This window comes from Olea europaea, unplaced genomic scaffold, assembly GCF_002742605.1.
Source record: "Olea europaea var. sylvestris unplaced genomic scaffold, O_europaea_v1 scaffold1038, whole genome shotgun sequence".
Lineage (NCBI taxonomy): Eukaryota > Viridiplantae > Streptophyta > Magnoliopsida > Lamiales > Oleaceae > Olea > Olea europaea.
Window position 1 is genome coordinate 1,967 of NW_019227716.1, and position 15,427 is coordinate 17,393.

Here is a 15,427-nt window from a genome sequence, read left to right on the forward strand (position 1 = left end):
GGTCCTATAGTAACCCTCCTTTCGTCATGCGATGAGAATACAGCTTCTGCTTTAGAGTCAGTTTACTCATTAGACTCTTTTCATGCACAAATGCTCCAACTTGAGCCAAAAAGCAGCCACCGTCTTCTCCTTCAAGACGTCCTGCCAAATATTGTTGGATAAGTGAAGATGAATCTGCGCTAGATCCTTTCGATCCCTCCATTGTTTCTCCTTCATAGACAAATTTGTTGGCATCCTCTCAAAACCCAGCAAAACATCGTCAAGATCCATCTGCATCAATACAGCCCTCACCTTTACTTCCCATAGCTAAAATCTTGTATTACGATCCAGCAGCGGAATTTCATACTTCAACGAATTCATTCTTGAAAAATCTCAACCAAATCACGAAGAACCTGCAATTTGTGCTCTGATACTATTTGTTGATCCCAAAGGCGATGCAAGATTGAGATTTAATGACAATAATGAAATATTCAAAATCGTACCACGAAAACAAGATTAAAGTAAAGTAAAAAAAGAAAAAAAGAGAAACTAAACAGAGGATCGATGAATTTTATTAAACCTGACAATATGAAGAAAATTACAATGACACAGCAATTTGATTTAAATTAAACTGAAAGAAGACCCACATATTTATAGTACACGAGTCAAACCCTAAAACTAGGTTAAAATATGAAAATTAAGAAAAACCACGTAAAAGAAAGAAATCTGACGCCCAAATATTATTTCCTTAATTTTGCATGCAATTGATTCGTTTCCTTTTTCACTTGGCTCTAATGGTTCTTTCCTAAACCAAGACAACACACAATCTTCCAATCTTTGACCAAATTTTGAGGCATCTAATTAATATGTTTAGCTTTATTTTATATGAAAATTATCAATTAAAGGGATAGAATTTATTGGTATTGAGGATGAAATTTGTTTTCATTGCCAAAAAAATAAAAATAAAAATCAAGAAAATCATCTATTTTTTGGTGTTCGTTTGACTTTGTTTTACATGAAAATTGTCAATTAAATGAAAATATTTTTTACAATAATTTTTAGAATTTGTTTTCATTGCCAAAATAAAAAATCAAAAAATCAAAAAAAAGAAAAATCGCTACAATAATCGGGAATTGAAATTCTCACCTCCAATTCAAGGAAAAGTTGGAATTCGGCTTATGTGCCAAGAAAGTGGGAATTTGAATTCTAGTGAAAATTTTGGACAACAAACACCCTTAAAAGTAAAAGTTGGAATTTCAATTCCATTTTTCATGAAATTGGCCTCCTATCAAACACACCCTTATACAAGCTAAAAATCATGGAGGGATTGGGCCCCCAGGGCACATCTCCAAGTGGTAAAATGGGAGGGTGGAGAAATCCAATTTTGCTTGAGGCTGCTGCATCAAGGGTTCGAATTCTGAAATATGAATTTGGCTTTTGGGTAAGTGCAAGTGTACAAGTAGCCTTCCACCCTGTACCCTTGGAGTCATAACCTGCGATTTACTTTTCTCGCGATGCTCCAGAATAGGGATAGTGAGGGACCCTTAATATTAGGGTTTAACCTTTTTTTTTAAAATCATGGGGGGATTGGTAATTCTAAAAATTACGGTCAATATTTGTTTCTACTTTTGAAATTCTAACCGTAACAATTTTATTTTGATTAAGACTAGACAAGCGATAAATATCAACCAAAAGTGCTACAATCATTAACCGCTATAATCGTCTTGTAGTCATGTACTTTGTCACTTACACTGGTTTAATGAGTTAGGAGTGAGGCTGCATTAATTAGGCTTTGCTTTATGATGCCACGCCCACGCATGAAAGAGAGAAATATTCGAAGTAATATTCCCACCACAAAATCGATAGTAATAATTAAACAAAGATTGTCAGGGTTTTCTGTACGGTTTCTCTCTCTAATCTAACCTACAGAAAATGCAAACTCAATTTCCACAAATTAAATACTCACGATTCACGAACTCCAGATGATCCAGCAATAGAATTCGAATACAACTGAAAAATCAGTTGAATTTAATTTCATAAATGGAAGCTAGGGTTGGAATATCGAGTCATGGAGGAGTGGTGGATGGTGGTGGTGGTGCTGCCACCAGGAAGTTTCTCCACCGCCACCATTCACGGCCGCAGCAGCAGGATCCGCCGCATATATCCCAGATTGGTACTATGCCTCATCTCCTCGCCGGTGGTGTCGCCGGAGCTTTCAGCAAGACATGTACTGCGCCTCTTTCTCGTCTCACCATTCTCTTTCAGGTGCTTTGACTTCGAAACTGTTTGGTCTAAAATCCGTCCTTTTCCCTTCTTTATTTCTTGTTTCTTACTTTTGTGAAGCGATTTGAGATCATTTAATCATTGGTCACTAAAATTTGCTAGAGGTTACTACTTGCTCAATGATCTTGCTCACTGATCTTTGCTATATGATATTGCTTGCTTACCGAAATTTAAAAGTTACTTGCTGACTCATTGCGTACTGAACTTTGCTGTTGGATGGTAACACTGATGGAAATGATACGGGTGATTGATGAGTAACTTTGTTCAAATTTGGATGAGCAATGTGTAGCCTTTTAAATTTTGAAAAGTAAGCAGTAACATATAGCAAAATTCAGTGAGCAAAGAGTAACATTTTAAATTTTGATGAGCTAGTAACCCACAGCAAGTAGTAATTAACTTTAATGATTTTTATAATAGAAAAATATCCTAATTGCAAAAGTGATACAAATAAGATGGAAGAAGGAGAGAGAAAAAAAAGAAAAGAATAAACAATGGCACTTGTAGAGTACCTTGTGAATTGATTGAAAAATTGGTGTTTATGTAACGTTCTAAAGTTTTTGTGTAAGATTGATTAGTATTTCCAAGATTCAGAACTGACTGGTTCTTTTCCTGTATTAATAATGTAATCAGGACAAATACATTTGAATTTATCGAGGATTTTTTTCTTGCTTTTGAAAATATTATTTCTGCTAGCAATGCCTTTGTTTACCGTAATATACAAAAAGCAAATCGTGTGATTTTTCATATCATTTTTAATCCACCTCAATCGTTTGAATTTTTATGTCATACTCAGTGGCCTATTTCTTTTTCCCCTTATTTGTCAAACGTTGGCTTAATCTAATCAAAAAATGTATTCTTAGGTACAAGGCATGCACTCAGGTGTTGCAGTATTGAGTAAGCCCAGTATGTGGCAAGAGGCATCACGTATTGTCAATGAAGAAGGTTTTAGAGCTTTCTGGAAAGGAAATCTGGTTACGATTGCTCATCGACTTCCTTATTCTTCAGTCAACTTCTATGCATACGAACGCTACAAAAGTGTGAGTTTTTATGAGATGCGGATTACAGTTTTGATCTAGGTAAAGTGTTTTTACTATACTTTTTACTGGTTTCATAATCTTTGCAGATTTTAAAATCCATCCCTGGACTGGATGGTCATGGGGGAAATGCAAGTGCGGATATTCTTATGCACTTTATGGGTGGTGGTTTGTCAGGAATAACAGCTGCTTCTGCCACTTATCCACTAGATCTTGTGAGGACACGGCTTGCTGCACAGGTAACATAGTAATACTTCATGTTGAACAACTGAAAGAAATTATTAACATAAATGAGGACAACGACCAAGACTCATTCCCAATAAACTTGGTTGGGGACATATATGAAACAAACAGAAATAAAATAGTATCCGATCAAGATACTATCACACATGCATATGGAATACCAAAAGCATTAGGTGTGCTAGCCAAACCAGTTTTTCATTGGCAGCTCACTTGTCTTTTTCATTTCTCCTTTTACCTTTTCATTTTCCTTTTTTCATATGTTGAAGTTTGATATTTTTTTTGTTTGCCAGTAGCCTTGACTAATTTAGTTTAAAAAGCTTGCAGAGAAATGCAATATACTACCAGGGAATTTCTCATGCAGTTCGAACTATTTGCAGAGATGAAGGTTTTTTTGGTTTGTACAAAGGACTTGGAGCAACATTATTGGTATGTCTCCTGCTTTGGTACCTTGTATGACTAAATTTGGTGACTTAAAATACAGATATTTTTCTGTCGCTCTTTCTTTTCTTTTACTTTCTGGTTTCTAATCTCTGAGGTGCTCTGCATGTTGCAGGGTGTTGGACCCAGTATAGCCATAAGCTTTTCTGTTTATGAGACCTTGAGATCTTATTGGCATTCTCAAAGGTCAGTGTGTAGTCATTGATGGACTGATGCATCTAGTGTTCCCAGTCATTTCTTTTGTCCTTCCTTTGAATTATTAAGAACGACTTATTGCTTCTCTATTAGGCCCAATGATTCTACTGTTGTGGTCAGCCTTGCTTGTGGCAGTCTTTCTGGGATTGCCTCATCAACAGGTGAGTGGTGACTCCCTTGACGAGTATATATGTAGTTTATCTTGTAGCTAGAAAGACATCTGCCATTTTTACCGTGTGAGTGGGGCGTTTTTAAAGAGAGAGGGTGAAAGGGGAGGCTCTCTTTTTTTTTTACACATTCATTATGTGATGCCTTTAATGGGTGAGTAATTTCTATGTTTGGAGCTGTTTAAAGTGATTTGATTTCTCATCTTTTTAACTCGTTTAAGATAACATGTATTTGATACTGATGCCTGAAATTTACTATTATTAGTATTTACCGTTCTCATTGCTACGTGGATACCAGTGCAGTAATTTTTGCATCCAATATGCTTGTTTGCTATTTTTATCTTCTGTTTCTTTGCACTTTCCCTCTTTTCATGAATTTTAAGTGTAATTTGATGCAGGACGAATTAAAAAAATAGAAAGAAGAAGCAAGAAAGAGGGGATAACTGGAGAGAATGGGGGGAGAAACCGGAGAAGAAGTAGAAATTCAGGGGGGAAGGGAGAGAAAGGAGAAGCCATAGGCAACAAATTACCAAAATATTATTCAATTCATCAAAACTAATGAAATTACATCGCAATTAGGTTTAAATAGTAAAGGCTAAAACCCTAAATAGAATGGGCTTGGGCCAACACAAGTCCAATTACATAAATAAAATCTAAAACATAAATAAAGTCCAACTAAAAATAAATAAAAAGTAGATGTCCTCATCAACTCTCCCGAGGTGGGAGAAAAACTCGACCCTGTCGAGTTGATAGATAGTATAGGCTACAGTCAATCTAATACTCCAAATGCGTCAAGTCAAGCCACTGGGGACGATCTTTCTGACGAATCAAGTAACGAAATTTCATGATTGATAGTACTGAAAATTGTAGCTTATTCCCAAGAATATGATCGTCAAGGGGGCGATCTTTCCTTCTAACCAAGTACTGATACTAGACTCCAAATAACCAATACTCATGCACCTCATCTTCACGATTTTCACATGATTGTATATGATGAGGAGCATAAGAAGCACGTCGATCTACCCAACAAACAAGGAAGTACCGAATCTTACCATCATTGGTCAATACAACACGTTCATCTAAAATAACATCAATTTTATCTTTGTGTGCTGTGATAGACGGTATTGAAGTAGAAATATCGACATAATCAAGTTGGGGGTCCATAAAGCTAAGTAGAAATAGATCATCAAAGGAAGTAACATGGTGTTTGTAAGTAATGAAGTCCTCAATATTTAAAGCAGAGTGGTAGCCAAAATGTGATAAAAAGGCAATGATATGTGCATTTGAACCAACATGCTTTAAAATTTTTAAAGGACCAGCACTTCAAGCTTGTAATATAACATAATTCCTAATATTAAATTCAAAATATCGTTTATGCGAATCAGCTTGAAGTTTATATAAAGCATTACTTGCGTCATGTTATTTATTGATCTCAACATGCAAGTTATGAAAATGTGATACAACTACCTCATCTGAAATAAACACACTAGCATGTGGGTACATGGGAATAAGGTCTAAAGGTTTTCTAGGTTCACAACCATGAATAACTTCAAAGGAATTTAGACCTAAAGACCAGTTCACAGGATTGTTATATGTAATTTGAACAGTTGGAGGAATCAAGTCCCAATTCCCAAGATTTTTCTGGACTAGAGACTTGAATAAATTGCTAGGACTATGGTTAATGACTTCATTTTGACCATCAGCCTGTAGTTGGTCTGCAGTGGAAAATTTCGATTTAGTGCTAACCATAGGCAACTAGGTTCTATAAAAGTGACTAGGGAAATCATGGGATACAGAATCTAGAGTCCCAAGAAGAGCTTGGATGCCACCTAAGGAGGTGTCCTCACTATCATCATCAAAATCTTCAAGTTTAGGGTCATATGTTAGATCTTCTAACGACTTTTCTATTGCATTCTTTCGTTCTTCTATGACTAAGACTCGGTCAGGACATTTGGAAGGGATATGACCAAAGTCCTTACAGCTGATGCATAGCAAGTGAGAAGTCTTTGGAGTTTCAAAAATTATACCCTTATTTTTCAAAATTGGAGGAATATTAGATGGGGGAGGTCCTAAAAGGGACTTAACAGGAGGAAGTGGAGCCAATGAAATCGAAGGATGATTGTCATTACGCTTACTACATGAAGAAGATGACCTTGGGCTATCACGACCTTTACACTTGTTTATCCAAAGGGAAGGAACACTAGACTGGGAAGGCTCTATGATAGACTTATGATGAGATGACGCTAATGAGATGGGTGAACGATGGTGATCACGCTTTTCATATGCGGTACTAATAAGTAACTCGTAGTCCTGAGTTGAAGAGTAAGCTTGATCAAGAGTAGTGATGCCTCGAAAGAAAAGCTCACGCCTAAGTTCATCTCGTATACTTTGTATAAACCTACTTAAAGTCAGAGCCTCATCCTCAACGACATGATATTTCACTCGAAATTCCTCAAATTGAGCAATGTACTCAGTTACTAGCCGATTCTCTTGTGTAAGGGTGTTTTATTGGGTAAAAATTTCATGATCTAAGCAACTATCGAAAGTAGGAATATCTAAGTCAATGTCTCTAAAGAAACGCTCCTTACGACGAGGAAGAGAATGAGCACCATGATGACCATGGCCTTGTCCTCGCTCATGAACCTGATCCCTATTCCTAAGATCGCGTCGAAAATATTCTTGATCACTTTGTTCACAATGATATTGTCTATTATGAGATGTTTCAGAATTAGTGTCAGTCAAACGAGGGGTTCGTTTAAAATTGCTTAACTTAGCAGTTAGGGTCTTTCTTTCCTCACGAGTAGCAGTTATATCTGATTGGACAGTCGATAGGCTAGTGGCAAGTTGCGCTAATTATCTAGTGAGTGCATCAAATTGGGATGGATCCATGGTCAATGTATTGGAAATAGAGATGACAAGACGACCACTACGCAACTACATGCAATGTAATACCAGCTAAATGATGTGCTATGATGAGATCAGTGAACAATACGTGCAAGCAATGAAAAATAACTTGTACCAATTTTTTTATTATTATTTAATTTTAAATATTGGGATTAATTAAATCCAAAATAAGCTAATACTGCTGGTACATGTAAAATGGCAGAGCAAGGGTCAACACACTAGTCAAATTCCCCAATCAATTTAAGTGGGGATCAATGGAAGTCAATTCGGTCACTGGTGTCAATTCGATTAATGGTTTCGATCAAGTAGGGTTTAAGGCTAAAATTATCACGATAACAGCAGCACAAGATTTTAATTGATGCAATTTTAAAAATGAAGCAGTAGTATAAACCAATATAAAATAGAGATCAAGGACTTCCCGTTGTTTAGTTTTGATTATTTGTATGCCGATTGATCTGAATTGCCGACTTATAAGTCCCAACTATGCTTCTGTTCTTCCCTTCGTGTCCAATGGTTTTAACCCCTGTTGACTGTAACGTGTGCTGGTTCTAGTGTGGACGTAAAACTGAGTGTGGTTATTGTGGCTTTTAGATTGTTGAGATGGACGAGGAAATATACGAGTGTGGTAACTTTGGTGGAAGTGTATGATCTTAGGTTGGTGGTGGTGGCCTATGGCGATGAAACGGTAGTGTTCTAGATGCCTGGGTAGATAATGAAGTAGTGGCGTGATGGTGATTAGAGGCGGCGGCGGCAAGAGAGTGGTTGTGAGAGAGAAATCGGGTGAAACTGTGGGGTATTTGATGTTAATGGATTGATTATAATCGGGCTTAGTCGGATATTTGGGATTAGGCCAAATGGGAAGGGGTTTGGATCCTGTTATAGAGATGGGCCAGTTGGGGTTAGTGTTTTGGGAGTGGGCCTGGGTCGTAGAGAGTAGGCTGGGTTAGTTGGGCTAAATATGTGATAAATAGGCTGGGGATTGGGTTATTGGCCGGATTGGATAATTGGGTTGATGTAATGGCCTTATTGGGCTGAATATGAGATGTGGATAATGGCCTCTAGGACTTGAGCTACATATGATTATATGGATGTAGATTGAGTCTGAGTAACGGGTTAAATGATTTGGAGACTATAATATTTGATTGGGTGTTATAATGGGCTGTTTGGATTAATAATTGATTATGTGTGGATTAAGGTTTGCAGGAAACAACAGCAGTAACATAACAACTCGGATTTTATTTTTTTTCCCGCGGGTGAACAGTACCTGGAAACAGTATCATTTTTTTTTTTAAATTGACAAAATGCAAAACTGAAATTTTGGGCGTAACAGTAATGAACAGTAACTTTTTTTTTTTTTTGGAACAACTAGGAAGAAGCTGGAAAAATAATAACTTAGCTGCTCATGCTAAAAGTTTATTTGTTTGTGCTGTTCCACAAGTTCTTGGGAAAGAAATATGAAGAGATTTTTGGATTGGAGATGAGAGATTTCCCAAGTTTAGGCTCTGATATCAAATTTGATGCAGGACGAATTAAAAAAATAAAAAGAAGAAGCAAGAAAGAGGGGAGAACCGGAGAGAATGGGGGGAGAAACCGGAGAAGTAGAAATTCATGGGGGAGAGAGGAAGGGAGAGAAAGGAGAAGTCATAGGCAACAAACCACCAAAATATTATTTAATTGAACAAAACTAATGAAATTACATCGCACTTAGGTTTAAATAGTAAAGACTAAAACCCTAAGTAGAATGGGCTTGAGCCAACATAAGCCCAATTGCATAAATAAAATCTAAAATATAAATAAAGTCCAACTAAAAATAAATAAAAAATAGACGTCCTTATCATAATTGGTTGTACCTCTACATAGAAGATTATTAGCTATTCTCTTGTTTGCACTTGGATAACCTGGCATTGTGTTTTGGAGACTGGTATAATTTGATAATATGACACTTTTGGAGAAGTAATGGAAGGGTAAAATACTTGGATTTATTCTGGATTTGTATGGTCTAGCTGGGTTCAATGTGAAAATATGAGGGTCAGCATGTGGACATGAGGCTCTTAATTATCATATTATCGTCTGGTAGAAGATTTTACCCAAAAAACACAGTTATGAAATATGATCAAATCTGAGTGTTCCGTCCACACAAAAAGGTTGAATATGATTGTGTTAAGCACCCTTGCTGATGTCCCTAACATACACAAAATGAAATTTACTAGAATCTATCAAGTAATTGATAAATGTGGATCACAAGTTCCAATTTACTAGCCAATTTGTGATTGATTTTTCAATATTTGGCCTTGTGTTCGTGTTTCCCTAAACCATGCCTTAATACTTTTGTAGCAACTTTCCCTTTGGATCTTGTGAGGCGAAGAATGCAATTGGAAGGGGTTGCTGGGCGGGCCCGTGTGTATGATACTGGATTGCTTGGGACATTTCGATACATTATCCGTGCGGAAGGCCTACGTGGTTTATATAGAGGAATCATGCCAGAATACTATAAAGTTGTTCCAGGTGTAGGGATCGTTTTCATGACATATGAAACATTGAAGAAACTCCTATCGCATGGGCTGATCAATTCCTAGTCATCATTGCCGTTCTATTACTTATCTTCCTCTTATCAGTTTGACAACCTGTCGTTCTCCAGCTTTAGACAGGAATCAACAAGGTTCAGTGTCGTGCCTGACGTCAATTGTATTACTTTTAATACATTTTTTATCACTAGTTTAGGGACATTCTCATCTTTGATGATTTGTATCATCATAAAATTTTGTGGTTGCACCTGATATTTATTTCTTACCTCTCTTCAAATCATTCTTTGTATCGATGGAGCTACAGATTAGTTGTGGCAGTTAACTCCTGCATTTTCTGAGGATGGTTATTTTTTGAATTCAATTGTTTAAACTTAATCCTGTATAGATTGATTCTTGCCAACTGATTCTTTGATATTCTGAGATCAGTTTTCATTTATGGCTATATAAAGAAAGTGATACAAAGGCTCTAATGAGTGAGCTAAAACATTCAAAGTAATTTTTGTAATATCTTTCTGCTTCATTTTGAGTTTTTTAACTTGATCAATCCCTCTGTTCCACCTAGGTTGAAATTCTTGTAATCTGTATGACATCTGAATATCTATTTGTATCTCTATCCACTTTCTTCGCTTGACCTGAATTTTTAGTATAGCATATGCTTGTTAAATTGATGAGCAATGGAGCTTGACTAAGATGAGTAAAGTTTGAATTGAACTCGATTAGTCGTGTTTAGTACTAATGAAGATCTTTATAACACAAGCTTGAACTTGCTTTGAGTTACAAATATTAAATTTAAACTTGTTTGTTAAATAACTTTTAAGTGCTTGTTTTATATACGCTATGATGTATGACTGGACAATTTTAATAAAAGAGACATTTTAGCTTAGTTTTTTTTCCTTCGGCTTCCATATTAATGTTGAGTATGGTAATCGCCACCACCAAACATGCCGTAAATGTATAGAGTAACTTGTTAATAGAAGTAAAGAGGGTTTTCTACAAGTTTGACCTCTTATAAATTGGCTAGTTATTGAAGTGTGTTGTCAGTGTGTAAAAAGAGTGGTAGGCGAACTGATTTTTTGGGATAAACGAATTCAGGACCTGATTTTAGTAAGCTAAATAGTTAATTATGCATTATTTTAATAAACTTGTGCAAAATACATGCACAAATTGGCCTGCAGAGTGGTAGGTTGGATTTTAAGTAATGCTATTTAGAATAATTGGTTTTATAAAATCAATTTAGGTGACACTTAGGGTTTGTTTGATTGTATGTATAAAATTTGAATGGAAAGAAAAATTGCCTAGAACTTATTTGTATGGAAATTATTAATTAAGTGTGTTTGATTGATTTAATTTTTAGCCAAGAAACTATTATACTTGTTTATTTTTTATTGGTGGATAGATGAGAGAGAGAAAGAGAGAATGAATTTCTTAGAAAATAAAATCATGCTACCCTAAAGAAAATATTTTCTTTGATTTTGAAGAAAATATGGAAGAGCTAAGAAATAAAAATCGAGAAGAAAATAAAAAAGGTGGTAAAAGTTGACGGGGCCAACTATAATGTACTTTGGTTTAAGCCTTACGAGTATTTGAAATAATTTTACTCTTTGAAAGGCTCGAGCTTGGTTTAAAGCTCGACATGATGAATGAAATATATTGTCACTTGTGTTTTCATTTTAATCACGTCTTATTTGATCTATTCTAGTGTATCAAATGTGTTTTTTAGTCTATTGACAACTCGACATGCATCCTTGACCGATAGAATAAATTATCAGATATTTTCAGGGAATTTAGGGACTTCTGATACATCAACTTTAGTTATATCATAAAGATGTGATAGATTTATTTGATAAAGATCATTCTCTATAAGTAAATTTGACGTGAGTGATTTATTTATTGCAAGTCGCATCAGATGCCAATCAATAAAAGCATTGCTAAATGAAGAAGATTTCGTAGGATTATTCAATGACAGGAGAGGTATTATGTGACTTATGATTATGAACAACAGTGACGAGGAAGANAATGAAGAAGATTTCGTAGGATTATTCAATGACAGGAGAGGTATTATGTGACTTATGATTATGAACAACAGTGACGAGGAAGATTGTTATGTGTTTTGTCAAGTAGTTAGTAATCTCAGCCATGCATTAATGAATGTTTGCTTTCCCAAGATAATCTTTTCATAGTTGTTTGCAGTAGTGGAAGAATAATCGAAAAGGTTTTACTTCTTTCTCTGTTATTATAGTTGAAACGCTATATGGGTGGAAAATAGAGAAATAAATTAGAAAATATAAAACTTCGAGACTGAAATGTACGACTTAACCACCATTTGATATAAGAACCAAATTGAACTTAACCCGTCTAAAAAGTATTCTTACTTTACCCTTTGTTTTACCTTGTAACGCTCATTGTCAACATGGTTTATGTAAGATATTGGCTCTTGATCACTTTCATAGTCACTTCTCAAAGTATGGCTCCTCCATGCACACTACCAAATGAATCCCCCTGCAGTAGGAATGCAGGCAGCCAGGCATCTACAATCGCAAAGTGCACATCACATCTCCACCCGAGCTGAATTAAAAGATGGAAAACCATCAAGATGTAGTGCACAATTTTCATGAACCTAGCTGAACTGGAAGGCAGAGCAACTTATTTTTCGTTTCAGCATTGCAGAGTTCGCCCTATGTACATTCGGCGTGGCTATAGGACAAGTCACATTCCATCTTCTTGTCTGTATCAGATTCAAACCTCATGAAGTTCTCATTAATTGTGAACTCTAGTGAGCTCAATCTCTTTAATCCATATCTACACATGATGGTTCTGCACTTGTTTTGGAAAGAAAAAAAATATTATATTAGTGGTGGTTAATTTTTTGAGCAAAGATATCTAGAAAGGTTTCTATATGGAATGTTGGTTGATGTCAAATTGCTAAAAAATTGCAATTTAAGGTGGATTTGATAGCACAAGAGTACATTAAGGAACAATAAGTTGAAACCATGTTCTCTAATCGTGTCCAATACAGCACCACCAAATGTGCCGTAAAAGATTAGTATTCCTGGATAGAAAGCAGAAGAAAAGGACCACATGAGCTTCAAATTGCTCTGTTGTTCTGTGGGAACGTTGCCTACACTCTCACTGATCTTGGCATAAGAATCAGGTTTGATAGTCATTTGGTCTTTGGTGAATGAGACACTTTTCAGTTATCCCCTTTTGACTCCCTTCTAAAAAATTCTGTACGTGTCAGATCAACATCCCTCTGAGTCTCTGACCACTTCCCTTGTCTCAGAATTTTCCTATGTTGAGGGCTGGAGAATTTGTGAATTAGCCTGAATCTTGTAGACTCGGTCCTTCGTCTTCCTGTATTTCGAGAAACTAATTATACTTACAATAATCCCTGCCGGTCTCCAAACTAGCAGTTTCAGGACCAATTCTGTGCCTTCCGGTTACCAAGTGAAATAGATTTCGTAAAATGTATAAAAAAGATCATTAAAACTGATGTACTATAATATGCAAATGTTGCCTTTTCCCTTTCCTAATTGCATGTACGAGTTCATGGAGCTTAAAATTCTTGGATCAGCACAACGATGAGCTAGAACAATGAAAAATTCTCCCCTATTTGGGTCGGTCTCAATTGATCCCTTGCTTTTAGCACAGCAGGACCTGAGTGGGAAGCTGGCACGACAGAACGCACTCCCGATAATGGTGTCCTTATACCTTCTGGAATACTAATGACTAATCTACAGGGGACAAATCGATATCTTGTTTTATTTATTTATTTATCCTTCTGTATCTCTACATTGCTCAGAATATTATGAATTTCGAGTAAGGGAGCAATTTGGTCCTGTTGATAAAGCAGTGAAGGAAGAAAGATCGTTGTCTGAGAAAAGTAAGGTTCTTTCCATATCATTGGTTAGCAGGGAACAGAATCGACTACGATGATTAGAGATGACAACATTTTATAATGGCTTTATACTACTAGCCTCTTTACAGCATATCACCCTGTAATTGAGGAATTTTATGAGCTAGCTTTATCAAGGATTATAAATTGCTCTCCCCATGCATATGGTCTATCAACTAACCTCTTCTGCATGAAACTAATAGTCTGTTCTCGTTTTCCACTTCTATTCATTTCGGTTGAACCACAACTTGTATTGTATGAGGATCAGGTAATCTGCATCCTGAGGTTTAGATGGTTATTCTACTTATTTCATCTACTCCTTGGGCTGCTGATTATCCCGTCCTCACTGACAATGTATAGGGCATGTTTGAGAAATAGTAAGATAGGACTGACTTTCAAGATTTTAATATATTATTCTCTCTTAATTCGATCCAATCTTCTCAACCAAATATGCCCATAATGTATTCTTAATTCCTGCAGAAACCAGAAAATCATGAGGTACCTGCCCTTCGAAGTAACACAATTCTTCTCAGATGATCATGATATTATTCTATTGTTGATAATATTTCTCTGAAGTTTCTAAGTTGTCTCTGAGCTCGGCTTATTCTTGAAGCTCAAAAACTTACATGGTCAGGCCCCTTATGCCACAAGTGCATAAGAATCCAAAGTAGCAGGCAGTACACTACATGGCATGCTAAGGTAAGCAACTTCCTGATATCAGATAAAACACCAGATCATTTTTCAGATTACAAGGATTCTTTAGCGGTAGTTTCTTCTTTCTGACAAGTTTTTCTCCCTTGAACTACCATATATCGCATGTATCAGGCTGTCCAGTAAGATAAGATGTCCATAAGGGCATGTTTCCAAGGTTGGACTCAACAGTACTTGATGCAGGGTAGCGTGTATAGATGCATGAGAACACGAAAGTAAAAAACAACCTCATGTTGATTCACTGATGAATACCATAGAACTAGGCATCAAAGACTCGTTGACTCTCATGGAATGCTGAGAATTTAGGCATATGATTGAGAACACCAATTTTTCATTTCAACAAGTCTGACTTTCCAAAGACGTGTGGTCCTATTTATCCAATACTATAGAATTCTATTTATGAGGAAATTTCAAAATATCATAATAAAATCCTATACGATAGTAATTGCAAGACTTCAATAAACAAAACTTTGTTATGAAGAAAATGTTCTAAAACTACCATATAATTCTAAAATTGCCAAATACTTAATTATTTCTATATGTGGGCTGAATTAGAACTGGTTATGAATAAGGAAGAAAAGAAGTTAGATTTTCATGTTGCCCTCTCCAATACTGTTTAACTCAGTCCACCAGTTTACAATAATTTTAGGCATTTAGAAGAGAATTTATCCATTGCCTATCTGATTAGGCAGCCTGTAGCTTTCTCCTTGCTTTACAAAAATTATCTTTGCCATCTTTGATCACAAGAAATTCCAACATTTCTACCCAGAATATGATGGAATTTCCACCTAAATTTGTACTGCAAGGTCAAAAATGAGAGCAATGCTGACCCCAAGATATCACTCCAAAACTATGCAAGCCAAAGGAGGTTGAAATTATTATTTTCTTTCTTTCTATAGTTCATAGACAGAACAGTTTTACGAATTCTCCCGTCACTTCAGGATTTCTTTCTCAATTACATTAGTGTTGGAATTGGTTCAAAAAATTAACCGAAAATTGGTTAAGTGTAAAACTAAGAAAATGAAAAGGTGTAACTTCATGTCAACTTTGGTCGAA

At 36.0% G+C, this 15,427-nt stretch overlaps 1 protein-coding gene across 2 annotated transcripts; it reads left to right on the plus strand.

The window, feature by feature from the left end:
* Positions 1–1,792: 1,792 nt before the first annotated feature.
* LOC111372839 (mitochondrial substrate carrier family protein B-like) lies at positions 1,793–15,408 on the plus strand. 2 transcript variants are annotated; one of them, XM_022995254.1, is made up of 7 exons: positions 1,793–2,244; positions 3,123–3,299; positions 3,386–3,535; positions 3,864–3,965; positions 4,093–4,163; positions 4,266–4,333; positions 14,141–15,408. In XM_022995254.1, the coding sequence occupies exons 1-7, from the start codon at positions 2,020–2,022 to the stop codon at positions 14,155–14,157; spliced, it is 810 nt and encodes a 269-aa protein (XP_022851022.1). In that variant the 5' UTR covers positions 1,793–2,019; the 3' UTR covers positions 14,158–15,408. The 2 variants fall into 2 exon arrangements, with proteins under 2 accessions (XP_022851022.1, XP_022851021.1); XM_022995253.1 differs by lacking the exon at positions 14,141–15,408 and adding an exon at positions 9,578–10,264 and having other exon boundaries at positions 1,798–2,244.
* Positions 15,409–15,427: the final 19 nt, after the last annotated feature.

What these genes read in the sequence shown, in the direction of transcription:
- LOC111372839 (XM_022995253.1), top strand. Translation starts at nt 2,020, where the DNA reads ATGGAAGCTAGGGTTGGAATATCGAGTCATGGAGGAGTGGTGGATGGT. An exon ending in GACTTGGAGCAACATTATTG is followed by an intron (nt 3,966 to 4,092) that starts GTATGTCTCCTG and finishes TGCATGTTGCAG; the next exon opens with GGTGTTGGACCCAGTATAGC. An exon ending in TCTTATTGGCATTCTCAAAG is followed by an intron (nt 4,164 to 4,265) that starts GTCAGTGTGTAG and finishes CTTCTCTATTAG; the next exon opens with GCCCAATGATTCTACTGTTG.